This window comes from Sus scrofa, chromosome 18 (genome assembly GCF_000003025.6).
Source record: "Sus scrofa isolate TJ Tabasco breed Duroc chromosome 18, Sscrofa11.1, whole genome shotgun sequence".
NCBI classification, from domain to species: domain Eukaryota; kingdom Metazoa; phylum Chordata; class Mammalia; order Artiodactyla; family Suidae; genus Sus; species Sus scrofa.
This window is the reverse complement of record NC_010460.4, coordinates 41561188-41580008: the sequence shown is the minus strand read 5'-3', so window position 1 is coordinate 41580008 and position 18821 is coordinate 41561188. Positions and strand designations below refer to the sequence as shown.

The following is an 18821-nucleotide window of genomic DNA, read 5'->3' as shown; positions in this document are numbered from 1 at the left end:
CTTTTTTTGTAAGAATACAGTTTAATAAATTGCCAACTGAAAATAAACCCTGATGACTGCCTCTACTAAGTATCTTGGTCATGCAGGAGTTAAATATACAGAAAGCTGCAGAATGCTATTATTTTAGAGCCCTGTGAAAATGTAATTTGATTAGTCTATTGGACGATATTCCAAAGAACCAAATGTCTTCCATGAATCAGTCAGAAATGCTTAGGAAAACCAAAATAAAAAATGCTTTCTAAGCCAATAAAGGTGCTAATTAGTGCCTTCTGCATATCTCACTACATCTTCTCCAGTAATACATTTTGCAGGGTTAAGTGCAGTGTCTGCTGCTTCAGATGGCAGAAGTCCACCTAACAGTAGGGAGGGTGGCTGGAGACTCAAGTATCTAAAAGGGAATCAGAACTGGCATTTTAACCCATGCCGTGGGATGTATTGAGTAGAGAGCAGGGAAATGTTTTTCTCATTTTAACTCTCCTTCAGGCCACCCTTAGGAAACTTGAGGATAGGAGGACCTTCAGTCTTTTTTCTTTCTCTCTTCATTCCCTCAGTGCTTTAAGAGAGTAAAATCTGGTTTTAAAAAGCTTCTGAGAGTACTGTCTTGGAAGGACAAAGAGATGGATAAAATATCCAGGCCAAGCCACTAGCGAAGCCAGTGTGTAACTGAGGAGGCCTTTCAGGCAGGGCTTAAGTGATGAACACAGGCCCACCTTCTACCTGCAGAAGCTTCGGGAAATCTGGAATAACGGGAGCAATGTGTTTGTCCCAGGATGGCATTCCCTAGATGTTAAATTCTTGCTCCGATCAGAGGTGGCAGACTCAAAGGCGTCTGGGAGCGAGGCAGGTGGGTAGAGACCATAGAAAATTGCAGGGTGGGTTGCCTCCAGCAGATGCTGCCCAGAAGCAGCCTGGGCTGGGGTTGCTGGATCTTCTGGGTTTTAAGGCAAGGCTAAGAATCCCAATGCTGCTGAGAGCTAGGCTACCAGCTTCAGGTTCATTATTGAAACAGGCAAAGAAGTGTGGACCTGATCCTGACAAGCCTGTTTTCAGATCCAGGAAATTTACCTTACAAAGTAACAGAGGTGCAGGAAAAACAAAACAAAACAAACAAACAAAACACAACAATGTTGGACAGGCAAGACATAATAGTTTCACACTGTCCTGTGCAAAACGCTCTAACTCCTCTGTCCAAAGACTGGAAAGGCCATTTGCTGCTTCCACAGTCATCAGGAAATGAACACGTAGTAACACTGAAAATGTCCCTTGGTCTCCCAGGACTCAGCGAGCCCCAGGGAATGCAAAATGAAAATGAAGCAGAGAAGCTCATTAATTTTAGATAATTTAATTAAAATTTTAAAAATCAGGCATATCTTGTGAGTTTAAAAATTGTATCGATTTTTCCTGGCTTCATTTTCTCCAGAATCTAAGCTTGGCAGCAGAAAGGCTGTGTGTCTGAATATATTGGCTAGAGATAGACATTTGTGTCATTTTAAAGATCAAGAAGAAAGAATATAAAGAATTTAAAGATCAAGAAGAAAGAATATAAAGTAGCTCTTTATATTCCTTCATACTTATATCCTCTTTATACTCATATACTCTTTATATAATATAAAACACTTTCTATAATATACAATATAAAATATTTTCTATAATATAATATATAATATAAAATTGTATAGTACATAACATAAAATATACATAATATTTATATACATAAAATGTAAAATATTTTATCTAATATTAAATTATATATTATAATTTGTATTATTTTAATTATAAAATTTTGTTATATTTTACATCTAACAAAAGATGTAAAAGCTGTATGTGTGTGTCAATGAGGGTGGGATTCTGTAAGAGGGGGTCAAACATCCTGCCTGGCCCCTAATTGTTAGGGATGGCTGGGCCACACAGGGAGCTGTAAGGTGGAAGGAGATAAGGCACCTCCTCCAGCTGTTGCTTAAACTCTGTAAGGCTTTCTTGTGTCATCAGACCAGAAAACTCCCCCACTGTGAACTAGCTGAGTCCACCTTGCACATTCCCTAGAAAATATGTTTCCCCTTTCCAGGCTGTCCTTGGCTTTCTGGTAACCAGATCACACCTGAACCTGGAAGTCAGGGCTGTGGGGTGTGATCTGAGGACGTGGCTGCTGGAGCTGCGTGGCCATTAGAATCCCATGAAGAAGCCCTCAGTGAAGGGATGTAGAATTTTCTGGATGACTAGATTTTCTGCAGGGCTAGGGGTTTTGAAAACTCAACAAGGCTGAGCTAACTCTTTTCATTAGTGTCTGAGAATGGATCATTTCCTCTCTGACAGTTTGAGCAATTCACCGTGGCCACAATGCCAGACCCTCGGCGTGGATGTGCACATTTATTCTTATGTTCTAGGAAATCCACAGCAATAGCAGACAGCCAGAAAAGACTGGGGTAGTGGCAAGAGTGGTGGTACTGTCAGAATATGAAGCCAAATGTCCTAGAACCCCAGAATATTATATACAAGAACTACTCAAAAACTCCTGAATTCTCTGGATGATCTAGCCAGACACAAGTGCAGCTTGCTTTTGTGAGATACAGGCAGAGCAATAGATAGAGGTGGTGGGGGCAGGGAGAAATAGGGGAAAAAATACTGCATAAGATGGTAAATATGTATTTTAACCTTCCATTTGGGGCAAGCTATTATTTAATTCATCAAGTCATTACAACATGACTGCCAAAAATTGATACTGTGCTTGCATGTGTAACATGATTAATAAAGTGGCAAATAGGTTTTCTCTCATGTGACAACTTCAATCAATTGGTATTGGCTTTATGATTAGAGAAGCTCTGAGACTGAGTTCAGTGAGCTAGAGTGTTGCAGCGGATGAGCAGTACCTGCCCAGGTGAGAGATTTGGTGCTGAATAGATGATGTTCTCAAACTCGGGATCTTGGAGGTGCCTCACGGGTGAAGGAAGAGTTAAATGGGAGACCACTCTGTCCAAAACAGCTCCCCCTTTTATCTATTTAAATTACTAGAAATTTGCAAAAGAATTCCTCTGCTAAAATCTATAGGTTTAAAACTAGTGATGTGGAGTTCCTCTTGTGGCTCAGCAGATTAAGAACCCAACTAGTATCCATGAGGGTGTGGGTTCAATCCCCGGTCTAGTCCAGTGGATTAAAGGATCTGGTGTTGCCACAAGCTGTGGTGTAGGTCACAGACGCATCTCAGATCCCCTGCGTAGGCCAGCAGCTATGGTTCTGATTCCACCCCTAGCCTGGGAGCCTTCATATGCCATGGGTGTGGCCTTAAAAAGACAAACAAAAATAAAATAAAACAAATGAAGTAAAACTACTGGTGTAATGGATGCAAAAAGACTGACACTTGGACTCTTAAGTTCATTTCTATCTTGGTGCATAAGTTTAAGTCAGATATTTTACCTTACCTAAGTGCCACCAGATATCACATAGGACATTTAAGAAATGTCACATTTGTATCATAATAATGATCATTCACCTTGATATTCCCTCCTTGGTTAGTGGCTTCCTATAATGTTTTATGAAGTAGTTTTTTTTTTTTTTTTTTCAAGCTAGCAATTTCTAAAGTTTAGATAATGTACCCTGAAATTACTTTGTTTTTTTCAAAAACCCACCCATGAAGTTTATTCTACACAAAGGATGACGAATAAGCTTCATCTCATTCAGTTCCTCACAATTTTGACAGCCGATCTAGGCTCTGTGAGAAAGTGATGCCGTTGATTAATGATGTCGGCTGTGGGAGTGAGACTGAGAATGGCTGCATAGAGATAGACGCATCTATATGCATACTTTACTTTAAACCTTTATCATAGAGTAATATTTTTCACCTTATATAACTCTTATGGTGCCAGAACTGCATTTCTTTTGTAGGCCAGAACTTAACTGTATCTATTCTCTCTCACCACTTTTTTTTTTTTTTTTTTTTTTTTAATGGCTGCATCCATGGCATGTGGAAATGCCCCAGCCAGTGGGAACTCCTCTACCTTTTTGAATTGTCGTTGAGTATTCTGGGTTCAATTAAGAAGCCACTGTTTGCTCATACATCAGTAATATACCTCTAGTCTTTATCTTTCTAGACCAGTTGTCCTTTTTCATTCAGCAAGGTCACTGAGCCTTAAAAAAATTTAAAAAAAAAACCTGCTGAAACCTATGCATATTCTCATCTCCACCTCTACAATTTGGCATTCGGAAACAAGTTCACAGATACCTGGAGATCTACTCATAGACACCCTACCCAGGCAAGAATTCTGGCTCCATACTGAAGAGCCTTTTTTTTTTTTTTTTTTTAATTTTAAAAATATATTTTAATCATTAAGATTTGCCTTTCCAAAACTTCTCCCAACCTGCATTATAGTCCTTATGGTGAGAAACTTCACATTCTTACGGAAGTGCTGGGTGGTACTTCTGATGCATGTCACCCATAGGCACCCAGAAGAGCCACAGTGAGAGGAAATGGGAAGACAGGGAAACCGTCTCTGGAACTTGCCTGTCTTCCGAACCTTTCCTTCAGCAGACATCTGCTGTAGCATCTGACACAGGTTCTGAATACTGCATCGGCCCCTACATGGGCCTCTCTGACGTCCAGTATTTAGTGCCTCTGACCTGTCCTCAGTACCACTAACCATCAAATGACCTTCAGCATCATCACATTTACTTGTTTGCTCCAAAACGTTTCATGGTTTTCCAAATCCTGACACATACATATCAACTCTTCTTTCTGGCTTTTCATTCCAGAGAAAAGGCCAAGGTGCAAATAACCCCAGAGACCACCAGAAACGGTCACTGGACAACCTGCTGCTGGCCTTGACAACATTTCTTCAAGTGCTTGTCACCCAACTTAGCTGTTAATTACATTCTGTCTTGTTCGCTACAGAGACGCCTTGTATCTCAGGCCTATAGAGTCTTGAATGTGGAAATCAATCCCATGTTGTTTAGCTTGAGGATGAGAAAATCTTCCATGAGAAAAAAGGAAATTAAGTTCATCTCCTCTTTTTTGTTGCAGTTTCTTTTCATGAACAAGGAATGGTTCAAATGACTGTGAAAGACTACATGAGGTAGGTGGCAGAATCGCTGTTGTTTCCTTCCGGTGTCTTGCATCCGCATCTTTCATAAAAGAAGTGGAAGTGAGAAGGTCTCCTAGTAATGCCATGGATCTTGGGATTTTGTCACTAGTTTAGCCATGGTGCTTGGACTGTTTTCGCCAGCCTTGAGAGAAATAGAGGTTCTTTAACTGTCATAAAGGAGTGAGCAAATTAAATTAACAAATGTTGACTTGGAAGGGGGAATTTAATTAAAATACATTTATGAATTCTACTAAAATTCAGCTATTCCTGAGGACCTGCTCTTAAAACAGTTACATTCATATTTTCATATTGCCATTGTTAGTAAGTATCATGCTACTTGCTGGATAATAATACATATAGTCCCCACTGCTAGTTAGAAAGCAGTTTGAGTCTCCTACTGTGAGGATGGATTCAGTCTCAACGTGGTTCTGAACAGCAGCGGCAGCAGCAGCACCTGGGAACTTAGCAGAATTGCAAGTTTCTAAACCTCACCCCAGTCGCACAGCACCAGAAAGTCTGGACATAGGGATCAGAAATCTATGTTTTTGCATCAGATATTCTGAGGCACACTCTAGTTTAAGAACCACTGGAATAGTGGAGCTGAAACTTGGCCTCTGTACACTGGCACTAATTAAGTCTTGGAGACAGAGTTTTAGGTGAGACAGAACAGCTTTATTGCTTTGCCAGGCAAAGGAGGCCACAGCAGGCTAATGCCCCAAAACCGTGTCCTCCCTCAAGGGGTCTTATAGGCTTAGCTCAAAAACAGGGCTATGGATAAGGATTAGGGTGTCTGCATTCTTCTCCCTCCAAGTGAAACGATCTTTCAAAGTCATCAAGGCTGGAGTCTGGTGGTCCGGTGATGGCTTCTGGTGGTCTTCGAGGTTACTGCACCTTGACCTTCACTCTGGGATGGAGATGGCTTACAAAGGGCAGGAGGGTGTTAGGAAGTGTTTCAAGGGAAAAGCAACACCAGGTGCAAGATAACTCTAACCAGAAAGTACTCAGTAGTAAAAGAAAGCAATTAAACAAGGAAGAAAGCATTTGCCAAAAGAATGAGTGGGCCAAGGCAGAACATAACGTAATGGAGACTGTTTTAACTAGTTTTTAGCTCTGACAGTAGGCTGTGCTTTGTGGGGCAGGGAACTCTGCTTCCTGTGTTCTAGCCACTCTTGCATTTTCCAAATAATTCAAACTAGTTGAAAACCAAATAGTCAATACTGTATCACTCCGACTCCTACCAATTAATTCACAGCTAAAATGCTACTTTGTCATAGTTTTTCCTTTTTAGATTAGTTGTTTTTCTACTCACAGAATTAGAGCCATAGGGATCACGGAAATCTCTGAGGCAACTCTCTTGTTTTGTTGAAGGGGAAGATGAGAGCCAAGAAGAGTGACTCACCCAGTCCTACAGCTTGATTAGAGCAGTGACTATACATGATTCCCCTGGATCCAAGGCCAGGGCAGTTTCTGGGTAGCTCTGCTAAACATTACAAAATAAGGTATAAATCTCAAACAGAGAGTGAAACAAAAATTATGGCAGCCCGATACACACTGAGGGGAGGCAGTAAGTGAAATGTATTCTCAAGGCTCCCAGCAAGCTCAATCATCTGGTGAAACTGTCTTTATTATTCAGAAATGTGCACTTTCTCAGCCTTAGTACAGAGAAGCAATTGACCAAATAGGAGGCAGGGCCCAGCTAGTCTTACCAAATGTGGACAAGACTAAAGCAAATTCAGGAGCCTGTGTAAAGATAAGTTACTTGGTCTCCCTGGGAAAATTGATATCGACATTGAATTCATTGATAAATTCCAATGCTGTTCCAATATGCTATTATATATGGTGAGGCTAGATGTATTATGGTATAGCTGAGCTATATGAAAGTGAACTGTATTATAAGAGTGTTCCATTCCCTTTGCAAGTTCTTTCAAATGACTTGCACTGAAGGCCTGTTTGGATAGAGAAGTCCTGGTTTTTGCCATGGGTAAAGGAGTTTGTTACTGTTGCATATGGATGGCCAGGGGAGCCCTGGAGACAGCACTTAGAGAGTGTTAACCATGCAATATGAAATCCTCCACCATTATGGGAATTAATGCAGAGTCGCTTCAGTGGCTGCTTGCTGTACCTCTTTCATCACATAATTTTAACTTCTTCCTGAAAGTGAGTGCCTAGCAAAGCTGTATTCCCGAAAGGTTCCCCAATGATTTGCCATCTGTCAAAAGTGAGACATTCTGTCACCTTTATAACGAGCACTAGCGGGCACCTAACACTTAAATTCTCACACCTTCTGTAACACAAGTCTCTTGAAGAGAGAGGAGCAGTTCCTGCTGCATTCAAAGATGTGGCCATTATGAGATTATTAGAAATGAAGAGGAAATGCAAATGTTTGCTCTGGAAGGGAAGGAGTCACAGTGACCTCCCAGGGGACTGTCTAAATCAACACATCTCCTCATTGGTGTTTCCTCTGACTGCAGATCTCTGCATCAGGTTTCAGAAACTCCCACTCTATCCAGAGGGACCAGTTTCAACTCTTGCTATTCTGCTGCAAGTATACCACAAAGGTATGTGATTTCCAGGCGCTTTTTATCCAGAGAAATCATTCTGTGCAACAATGGATTTCATGAAATTATAAATAGGCACTTGAGAAATACATGTTGAATGGATGGATGAGGGAATGCATAAAGGTTTTTGGAACTCCCACTTGCAAGAACAGTATAAAAGAGTTACTAAATACCTGGCAATGGAGAAAGGGCCTGATAAACCATTGATCCACCCATTTTATGGAATTCTATGCAGTGATAAAAGGAATAGGGAGGGATAACCTGACTATCTTAGAATAATCTTTACATCATATTTTAAGGGGAAAAAGGCAAGATGAAAAAAGATGCTTAGAATATGTTGCCATTTATAAAGCCAATAGTATGTGAAACTATAAGGCATATATGTAACTACATAGAAAAATGTCCGGAAGAATATACATAAATTCAGTAGAAAGAGAGTCAAGATTGATAGGGTGATGGCCAAGGAGAAAGAGACCCTTATGTATGATATTATAATTTTTAACAAGGTGAATATATTTTATGTATTTATTACATGTTGGATATAGATTTTAGAGAATTAATGATATTAAAAATATTTTAATGACAATTAATAATTTTAATCTTGGTAATGATAATGTGAGCCTTTGGAAAGCAGGGCTGTGTTTTTGTTCCTTTTTGTGGCTTGGGTGTCCATCAGAGAGCCTAGAACATGATAGATATTCAAAAAAAATTGTATATAAATGGGTGGGATAAAAATTTGTAGTTGAGGTCAACAAGATAACAGATTAAATCTTTCATTCCCCATTTAGATTTTTCACAAGAAATTTTTTTCTCCCTCAGTCCTTTTTATATTATGGTATCAAATGATTGGCACCCCCAGTTCATCAGTTCTTTCCGATGATCAAGGTAGCAGCCAAACTGAGCCATTTAGGCTCTACAGTAATAGTTCTTGGTTCATCTTTTCTTCCTGGGTCGAATCTGGAGGCAAAGCACCGAATCTCTACATCACATAAGAAGATGTGAACATGATGGTAGAACATGATGCTGGGTGGCCTGCCCAGTGGGACTCTAGGTGGCTGTTGTTGAATGCGTGAATGGCTAAATAAATGAATTGTAATTCATTTAGTTTAAATGATGGCATCATGAAAGTAAAATTGTTCACACTATCTCAAATAAGCTCCCTCATGTTGCAGGTAAAGTACAGGTAAACAGAAACTTTAGCAGAAGAACTGAGCAAACTCAGGAGAACCTCATTGGAAGTTCTGAGTCAAACTGAGTTTGAAAGGGTCATTAGCATCATCATGAAGTCGAAGTTCCATGATTGGGAAGTGAGCTGGTACTCATAAATGTAATTCCCAGTTAACCGAAGGGATCATTTTAAGTGCCAGCACCAACTAAAGCAACATAAATATATATATATACTTCTTGTTTCTCAGCCAAGTTCAGAAATATACAGAACATATTTTAAGCACATCCAGGTACTTAAAATCATTATTATGAACAACAGTCTTACAGTTTCATTTAGTGATATCCTCAAAAAAATTGTGTGACTGGGGATGCCCCGATACTCCTTTTAAATATTCTTTTTTTCAGTCTGCTATTTTCAGGTGTTTTTTTAATTTTTTTTATTTTTTTATTGTCATCAACTACCATTTCTCTGTGGTTATCAGCTCACTGCCTCTGGCTTTTGTGACACAGTCCCCCTGCCCTATCTAATTTAACATTTACCTGTTGTGAAATGGAAAAGCCTTTTAAGTAAACTCATTGCAAAGTACAGACAAGCAGTCCCTGAGTGGGGGTGATGGGCCGTCTTTTTAGGAGGTATATGTGAGCTCTAGTAAATGTACAACCTGTTTGTCTACTCAGATTTCTCTTTTACTCAGTTTCTGGAAGATTGGGTGGGTGATGTGACTAGGAAAAAAAAAAGGCCTTTGGACTATTACTGGATAGATATTTCTATTTTTACCACAGCATTCCTGAATGGCTGGAATTTTGTGAAAAAGATCCAGTGGAGATTCTCTTAGATCTGGGGTTTGGTGCTGACGAGCCAGACATCTGCACACAAATCCCAGCCAGATTCCTGGGTGGTAGCTCAGCAGCCAGAGGAATCAACATCCGCGTTTTTCTTGAAGCACAGAAGCAGCGAATGGACATTGAGAACCCTAACTTGTACAGTAAGTGAGGACCACATGGCATCCGCATCTCAGCAATGACAGTGACCATTCAGATGGGCCACAGTATCTGAAGGGATAAGTCAGGAGATCTGTGCAATAGCAATCAAACCTCATGTTGCAGTAGCTTCAAAAAGCAACGGTTATGTCTTGATCACTTTCTGTGTCCACCACGGATTCGTGTGTATTTTGGGGGGAAGAGAGATCTGCTCCATGACGTTTTCCTTAGTCATGGACTTGGATCCACTGTCTGGAACATCACTGGGTGCAATGTCAGGAAAAAGGTAGAAATAGAGAACCATACTTGGCTCTTTATCCTGCTCAAAACTTAACAAATATCAAGTATGCTCAGATTTCATTGTCTAAAATAAATCCTGTGACCACAATTAACTGCAAAGGGGTACGAATGTACAATCTTACCGCACGCCCGGAAGGAAGGCATTTCTGGTGAACAGCACTGGTATCTACCATAGCCACAGACCCAGAGGTCAGAGGAACCGGATCTGGAAAGGCTTATCGTGAGTCACCAAGTGAAACCTTAATTTTCTCATCTACAGTGCTTAGAATACTACTTACTCTGCCATGAGCTGTAAGCGGTAGTTATTAATGTGTCGTATCTTGAGATTTGTGGATTAATTATGCTTAAATTTATAGTTATCATGCACACTGCTGTTTTTCTCCAACTAGTGGTCAATGGAGTATTTTTCTCTAGGACACTACTGAGGATATTCTTGGGGTATGTGTACTGTGCTCAAGTAACTTGGGAGAAAGATGGCTTGCATTAACCAGGTTTATTTAGTGCAGGATTTGCTTAGTATTCTGAGGTGGACTCCCTGTCTCCTAGAGGAGATGCAGTGCAGTGTTTTCCAAGTAATTTCAACAGGGAACCTCTCTTAGAGGAGCATTGAAAAACATCTCCTCTGTGGAACAGAGTTCGCAGAATTCTGGACTGGAAAATATGCCCAAATTCTGTTAATTAAATAAATAAATTCACTGAAAAGAACGTCAAGTAAGATAAAGTGTTTCTTTCAAACAAATATTCAGAACAGAGGTTTTGCGCAGATTTTTCATTTTAGTTTCTGTTTCCCCTGTTTTCATACGGGTGAAATGGGTCTCAGAAATCTCAGCAATGACATCTTTTTAAAAAGAGTACACAAAACTGAAGGTATTGCAATGTAATGTTTCTTTACCTTTAAAAAAAATTAGTATCCTTCTTTGTTGTCTCCTCCTTCAAGCCCCCAAAGAAGCAAAATCTTCCATCAGGTCTTTATTTGAGGAGAATAATGACACTTACTGATATTTGAGGAGTGTTTGAGCTGATCTGTGAAGTAAATATCTCACAAATGAAACGGGCACATGGAGTTGGCCTCTGGTCTGTGACTGCTGGCCCCTCTTACTTCCACCACTTAACACTGTGCTAATAGTGCCTGGTAACTATTCTCACGCAGCACTTACCAGTACAGTTTCAACTCGAGATACCCGAGAAAGTCAAATGTAAAACAAGCAATAAAAAATTAGTTGGTTGTCCCGAAGACAGAATGGAAAATTATGTCTCGTTCAAAATCAGTATAAAATGTTCAAACTCAAGGGGGTGAGAATCAGTTGGTTCATTGTTCGATGTACCCATAAATAAAGCAAACAAACAAAACCCCTCTTCCAGTACTTCTCATTACCATGTTCTCTGAATTGACAGAGTCCATGAAATTGATAGGTTTTTGTCTTAGTCTTAAGTATAAAAATTTGCTATAGAATGGATCCTAAGATGGTCATAAAAGTGGAATTATGATTAAATCATGCTCTTGAACTCACAGCTAAAGCTAAATTAAGGGGGAAGTGTAATCATAATGCCTCTGAAAACATCCAGAACCCAAGAGTTCCTCTAGATCGTGAAAGCATATCACATTCCTCTTAGAAGCCCATCACATGTTTTTGGAGTAAAAGGATGAGCAGTCCATATCTTCCCCTTTTAGGTGAAGGAAACAGGAAGGCACAAAGACTTGCTCATGGAGGAGTCTGTAGCATTGCTCTGATGGTGCAAACAACAGAACAGAGAACACCATCCTTCCACACAGTGGGGCCTTTGACTGTTGCTGAGCTATGCAACCCTGCATGCTATCACCGGGATTTTGAGAAGGCTGTGTAATAAAAACCAAAATGTTCTGTTTACATTATGGTGGTTTTATTACCTGGAGATACCAAAATATTTTTCACAAATTTTTTCAAAGTGGCTATGTGTCCCCGAATTAGTCCTTATTGCCTTCAATCGTACCCATACATTGACTAAGCCAATTATTGTGTATTTCCTGAATGAGCAAGACCAGATCATCCAAAAAGACTTATAAGTTGAGGAGCTGGTTTGTTTGGAAAGGCAAATGGGTTTTCACATTAATGACTATCTTCTCTTGGAAGACTGAAGATAATATATTCCTTTCCTGAGTCATTCACATTTATAGTTTTAACTGATATTTATATAGCATGGTGCTTTTCAAACAAATGTGAGATTATGTACGTAGGACTGGTATTATTACCTCATTCTCCAGAGGAAGAAGCTGGCCATTTACTCTGTGCCAGGACAGAGCTAAGCACCATGTGTCTATTAATTCATTTACTTTGTAGTCACACTTCCAGTGATTGGTCCATCCTGGATTTGGATCTAGGTCTTCTGACTCCATATGTCATGTTCGGTCCACTCTCAGGTGAAGGGTGTAGATGAAGATAGCGAGATGATGATGGGAGTGTCTACTCTCTCAAGCTTACGTCACAGTGAAAGAGCCGGATTCACTCTGACATTTAGTTTAACACATGAGATTAATCTCAAAACCCATCCTTGCCTGAAGTGTTCGTAGATTAACACTTAAAAACTACATGAATCTATGTAAAATATTTCTACTCAACTAAATAGAAAAGGTATTCACTCTCCCCATCATACAATGATAATGTTGTTGCTTAGGGGAGTCTCCTCCATAATAACCTGGGGTATGTACTAAGGAAAAACTTGAATTTCAGGAACTTAAAGTCCTTCCCATCTTGAAAGTCCTATGTGTTACCAAATCTCGTCAGTTTTTACTACATTAATGCAATCTCACTGAAACGAAAAATGGTGTGTTCCTTGTATTGTTCAGGCCGTTTCCGACAGCTGGAAATATTGGATCATGTGGCCAGTGCCTTCTCATCTTTGCTGAATGATGTAAACGTCCTGCAGAACAAAGCTGAAGAGGAAGACGAAGGAAAAATTGTGCCAGGAACCTCAGTGAGTGAAGCCAAAGGGCATCAAAGGAGAATGGCTGAACTTTTTAGGAGAGGTTCAAAGCAGAACATTAAGAAGGATTACACCTTGGAAGCATCGGAGTCATTGAAGATGAGAGATGAATTTCCCATCACCTCTGCAAGAGCGGGGGCCTGCAGAGCAGAGTTGCCAGCCATGACAAACGACCATGACCCAAGTCATTTGTCTCCTTCCTCAGAGCATTGGTCTCTTCAAGCCTGTGATGACTTGACACCTTGTCATCCTCCCCAAGCTGTTCTGAGCAAGCAGTGGCCTCGCTCATCCATGCCAGCCAAGCAGGCTCCTCTTTCCTGTGTGTCTGAGGCATCAGTTAAGACCAGAACGCGAAAGGAGAATTCATCTCAGACCAACAAGCTCAAGAGTTTGCCTCGTCTGGCGGGCAAAGCACCAGAATCCTTCGAAATGGAAGAGGTTAGTGTGCTCAGCTTCTAAGGGAAATAACTCTCATCAAAGCATCTTTTGCCTTCCAGCCCTCATTTAACCCCTTCGTCTTGCAACCCCTCAGCGTTATATCTTATCATTCCAAACTTCTGTTCAGTCAAGGACATTTTAGGTCATTCTGGTCGCTTCAGTCAGAACTAAACTAGTGTGAGACCAGCCTTTGCTTTCTCCCATTTCTTGCCTTTTCTTGCTCACAATTGAATCCACAGGTTATTTTTGACTTTACCTTTTCTCTATTGACTTAAAAGATGCACAGCATGAGTGTTGTGAATTAAGTTTTATTTGGGACAAAATGAAGGCTATAGCCTGGGAGGCAGCATTTCAGTATAGCTCTGAGAAACCACTCCGAGAAGGGGAGGGGGAGTTTTGCAACAAAGGGCAGGTAGCAGATCACTGTTAATAAAAGAAAACCAGATTATCTCAGGTTAAGGAATTAAGCGTGTTTCTATGGACGGGAAGATGCAAGGGTCTGGGCTCACTGAAATCATTCCTTTGATATGCACCTCACAGTATCCTGTGCTTGTCACATCCTGAGTGGATGCAGTGTGATGGCTGCTAGATGGCAGGTATTCTTTGTTTCCTTCCTGAGTTCCTTCAGGGCTCACCTACTCCTAGGTGCTGCAAGCACTGATGACGGTGGCATCCTTTGTTTACTCCTATCACAGGCAATATTTTATTTCTCACTTCAGTGTTTTATTACACATCTCAGTATGCTTCCATCTACTCTCTAACTTTCCATGTTTCATCTTCATTGAGGGTTAGTTCAACCACTTCCCACTCAGTGAAGCTTGCCCACCACTCCCTCCTCTGTATTCTCATAGCCTAGGCAGGGAGAGCTTATTAGAGTAGAGATTGTGTGTATGTGTGTGTTGATGACATCTCCCTGCTAGACTATCAGCAACTTGAGGCCCAGATTTTATCCTCAAAGGAATATGCCTTGGAAATATTTCCCCCAGGATGCCTAAGGCAGGGCCTTGGACAAAAGAGGTAGGGACTGTGTTTAATGCTATTTTATTTGCTTGCTTTGGGTTTTAGCGATACTCACATAGCTTGACCCCAAGCTTGACCCCATTTCACATATTCTTTGCCTTTTCATCCCACTTTCATTGACACCTTCATTGACACCTTCATGGATGCTAATTTTCACCATCATTTAGAGAGCACCCAAAATCTTTTTTTAAAAAAATATGTGTTGTCACTCATTTCCGTATTCTTTAATAGAATTACAAAGAAAGTATTGAAAAGCAAAACTATCTTGTCATTCTCATGTAAATTGTTTAGAAGTGGGGGTAGGATAACTATATGCAGATCCCAAGATCAGGCCATTCTCCTTCCAGCCCCCTAATGTGAGACACTCTGATAGGACCTGGGCACACACTGCCTACAAGGGAACCAGGGTTCAGTTGCAGGAATGGGCACAGAAACCAAAAACGTTGTGGGGACTGTGATAGCTCTACTGATAAACTTTATGTCACTAAAGAGATGTGTTTGGGGTGTCTGGGAGAGAGAAAAGGGGTTCTTAACCAGCCAAGGGGTTGAGACAGTCAAGGAAATTGTAGGATGTTAAGGCTTAGCAATAATTTTAGAAGAAGACTAAGAGGTAACTATGCCTTTTGGTAGCTCTCCCCATTCCACAAAGATAAAAAAAATTGCCTTGAAATATATAGCTGTTAATGATCCTAATACCTATGTGTATATGTTTTTGTTTGCTTATGTCATGTCAAAAATTATTTTAAGAACCTTAAACTATTAATCTGATTTTAAAACAATTGCATAAAAATGAATAACAATTGTAAATGGAGGGAAAAAAAAAAAAAAACAAAGCTTTGGTCGAGTGTCCTGATTTGATTATAAACTGAGATGGCCTTTTAAAAAGAGGGATTTATTTAATCTTGCTAAAATTATTTAATTACCAGCCTAAGAGTTATGTTGCTATAAATGCTATCAAGAAAATCTGCAGTTCATCAGTCTGCTGTCTATTTCTTAGTATCCAAATGGGACATTTCACCAAACTCCAGCCTGTTGACAAGCCTCATTAGACTCTACTGTCCTCTTACTAAGTCTTTTTGCTGCTTCAGACTGGCCTGAATTAGAGGAAGCAAAGTTCACTGTATGTCGTCTGTGAGACCACAGGGAGAGATACATATCATCACGTTCAACATGAAGAACTAAGAATAGAATGCCAGTCCTTGCATGGCATACTTCCTTAAGTGGCAATTATTCAAGGAAAAGCTGTACATATTAGTGTATATTAGTGTATGTGTACATATATATAGAAAGGGAGCACACGCTCAGAAACCAAAAATCAAAGCAAAACAAAAACTTAAAAAAATCCTCATATGTTTTTGGCACATAGTAGGCACTTGGTAAATATTCATAAATGAGTCAATTAACATTAGAAGTATTTGATAATATTAATTCAGCCTGAGTGGCTTCCATAGAAAAACAGAATATTCTATTGAACTTGTAGCCAACTTTATGGTCTTTCTTTCTTTCTTTTTCTTTCTTTCTTTTTTTTTTTTTCTTGTCTTATTAGGGCCATGCCTGAGGCATATGGAGGTTACCAGGCTAGGAGTCAAATCAGAGCCGAAGCTGCTAGCCTATCTCACAGCCACAGCAGTGCCAGATCCAAGCCGTGTCTGTGAACTACACCACAGCTCATGGCAACACCAGATCCTTAACCCACTGAGTGAGGCCAGGGATTGAACCTGCGTCCTCATGGATACTAGTCAGATTTGTTTCTGCTGAGCCATGACAGGAACTCCCTGGTCTTTCTTTGATATTTGCCCAAATTTGTGTGTATAAGAGACTGTATGTGTTTTTAAGGCAAAAAGAGCCCTCAAAATGATATAAAAGGAACTCGCTACTTGAATTTTGTTTTCTTAAAAAATATATTTAAAATATTACATCCTCATCACACAGACTGGGAGAAAAATATGTGTTCCCTCAGTCCCAATGGATGAGTAAATGAAGCCTGAGTAGGTTGCAGCTTAAACAGGAGCTAATGCCAGATTTAATAGTCATTTTTCAATGGCAAATTAAAAATCTAATTATAAGAAATGAAAAACGTGTGAAATTGGCAGATTTTCATGGCATTTAAAACATGAGCCAATATACTTAAATATATACCTATCAGAATTTCAACTCTGATTGGCCAAATTATGCTTCCAGATCAATCTTTGATGCTTTCCTTAAAATCCTATTAAAGGCTGAATATGGCAATATTTGGCTCACTCCTCAAAATTATGATTCTGACAAAGTTGTACATAGATTTTTTAATGCAAGAATCAACATATTTCTGTGTTTAATTTTACTTAGTTAAACTGAATCTGTTCTTTTCCTTTTTAATTACCAACTGTATTAAGAGAATTTAATACTTGTGAACCTTTTGAAATTATGGACTCTCTTAGGTTGCTTCTCATCTTTAACCTTCCTTCTTGCTTACGTACAGAGACTCTGCTCTCTGGAACTCATATGTAAGAACGCTACCCATGTTATTAAATAATGCCAGTCAGCATCTTGATTAGGTGGGAAATGTTTCAAAAGTTATAACTATTCCCTTAATTTTTTAATGTATTAATAAGTTTAGCCTAGGTGGAATAACCCAAGAATATACCTGATCTCCATTTTAAATTACTGGGATTTTTCTTGGTTTTATTCTTTTTTTAATAGACAAATAGGTACTTTACATTGCACTAAGTGGATTTTTCTCTAGGATAATTGTCATGCAAAAAAAAATTCTTATTATACTGAAAAGTTTATATGGTACACACTGGTTTGAGTTACAAAACCAATAAAAATAATGTTAAGTGTATCTAATTAATTGCAAGTATAAAGTAACTTCTTTGGAAAAAGAGATATGAAGGATTAAAAAGAATAAATATTTCTTCTGACACTGTTGAGGTATATTGTCATGGCCCTCTGTTTATTCCCAGGTTAAAGGTCATTTTTGGCCATATGTACCATAATGTTTAAAGTGTTTCTATCCTTTGATTCAGGCTTCAATATTCAGATATCAATCTCAAATAAATAATATGACATGTAGAAATAGACTTATGTACAAAGTTACTAATCTCTGCATTATTTCGATTTGCAAAATTTAAAAAACAGCATTAGAAGAATCATTAAGTAAATTAATGTACCTTCAAAATATGACCAATTGTATACTCATTAAAGATGGTGTTTTCAAAGATATTTTATGATGTGGGGAAAAAAGATCCCTCTGAATTTTGAGTGAAAAAAATTGACTAATTACTTTATCCCGAATGAATGTATTAAAAGAAAACCTGCAAAAACACACCCCAAAATATTAACTTTAAGTGTTTTCTTATCTTTAAATTTTTATATTTATCAAGTTTGCATAGTAAGCTATTGTTTTTAAAGAAATATTTATTATTTTGTTTTAACAATAATTTTATTCTCATTAAGAGAGTAGTATTCATTAATCTCTTTAAAGAATTTTTAACATAAATTCTGCTCTCTCAGTTTGGAAATCAAGTTTTCTTTGAGCTTTCTAAGCTTTATATAGCAACTGAGTTATGAATGTTCTGAATTGCTCTCCACAAATTTACCAAGTTGTAAATAAATCCTTCAGACAGTTAAAATTAAATATGGGAAACAACTTGCTTTTTCCAAATATAGCTATAGCTCTTTGAAAGCAAAAAAAAATTCTAGATTAATAGTAATAGTATCCCTTAAGATTAGTTCAGATGCCACATCTTCCAGGCAGGGCCTCTGTTCCTCCTCCCCAAGCAGTGATCTTTCCAGTTCTTTCCTCTTAACTCCCTTAGGTCTTTGAATCTTTGTTCGGAGTGCCTTGTATATTCCACCTGCCTGCAGCAGACTGTTAGCTCTTTGAGTTCAGAAGTCATGTTTAGGGGGAAAAAATGTAATTGTAATGTATACATGTAAGGATAACCTGACCCCCTTGCTGTACATGGGAAAATAAAAAAAAAATTATAAAAAAAAAAAAGAAATCATGTTTAATCCTCTTTGCAGTAGCCAGTAGGTATTCGTTGTGTGTTGATTAAATAAAGTGAATTTATTATAACAACATTTCTAATGAGGTTGATGCATTTTGGTGTCTTAGGTCCAGAGCTTTGAAGAAGAGGCCAGTAATCCTCTTGACATGACTTCAGGAACTGTAGGTAAGAATTCACCAAGGGGTACAATTTCATCAATGGTCTTTGAGAAAGAAAATGAAAATAACTAGTACCCAACTTTCTTAGCATGTAGAACTTAAATTATCTTTAGGAACGCTATAGCTATTACTACTGCCTCTACCTGCTACTATTAAACACCTGCCGGCAGTGCA

General features: G+C 39.0%; 1 protein-coding gene across 7 annotated transcripts in view; it reads left to right on the top strand.

The window, feature by feature from the left end:
* Positions 1 to 18821, top strand: part of CCDC129 (coiled-coil domain containing 129) — a 276989-nt gene that overhangs the window by 188820 nt on the left and 69348 nt on the right. For all 7 annotated transcript variants that reach the window (XM_021079202.1, XM_021079201.1, XM_021079203.1 and 4 more), the window contains 5 exons: positions 5012 to 5063; positions 7544 to 7630; positions 9581 to 9783; positions 12903 to 13477; positions 18597 to 18654. In XM_021079202.1, coding sequence (XP_020934861.1) covers positions 5012 to 5063; positions 7544 to 7630; positions 9581 to 9783; positions 12903 to 13477; positions 18597 to 18654 — 975 coding nt within the window. The remainder of the gene's footprint in view (positions 1 to 5011; positions 5064 to 7543; positions 7631 to 9580; positions 9784 to 12902; positions 13478 to 18596; positions 18655 to 18821) is intronic.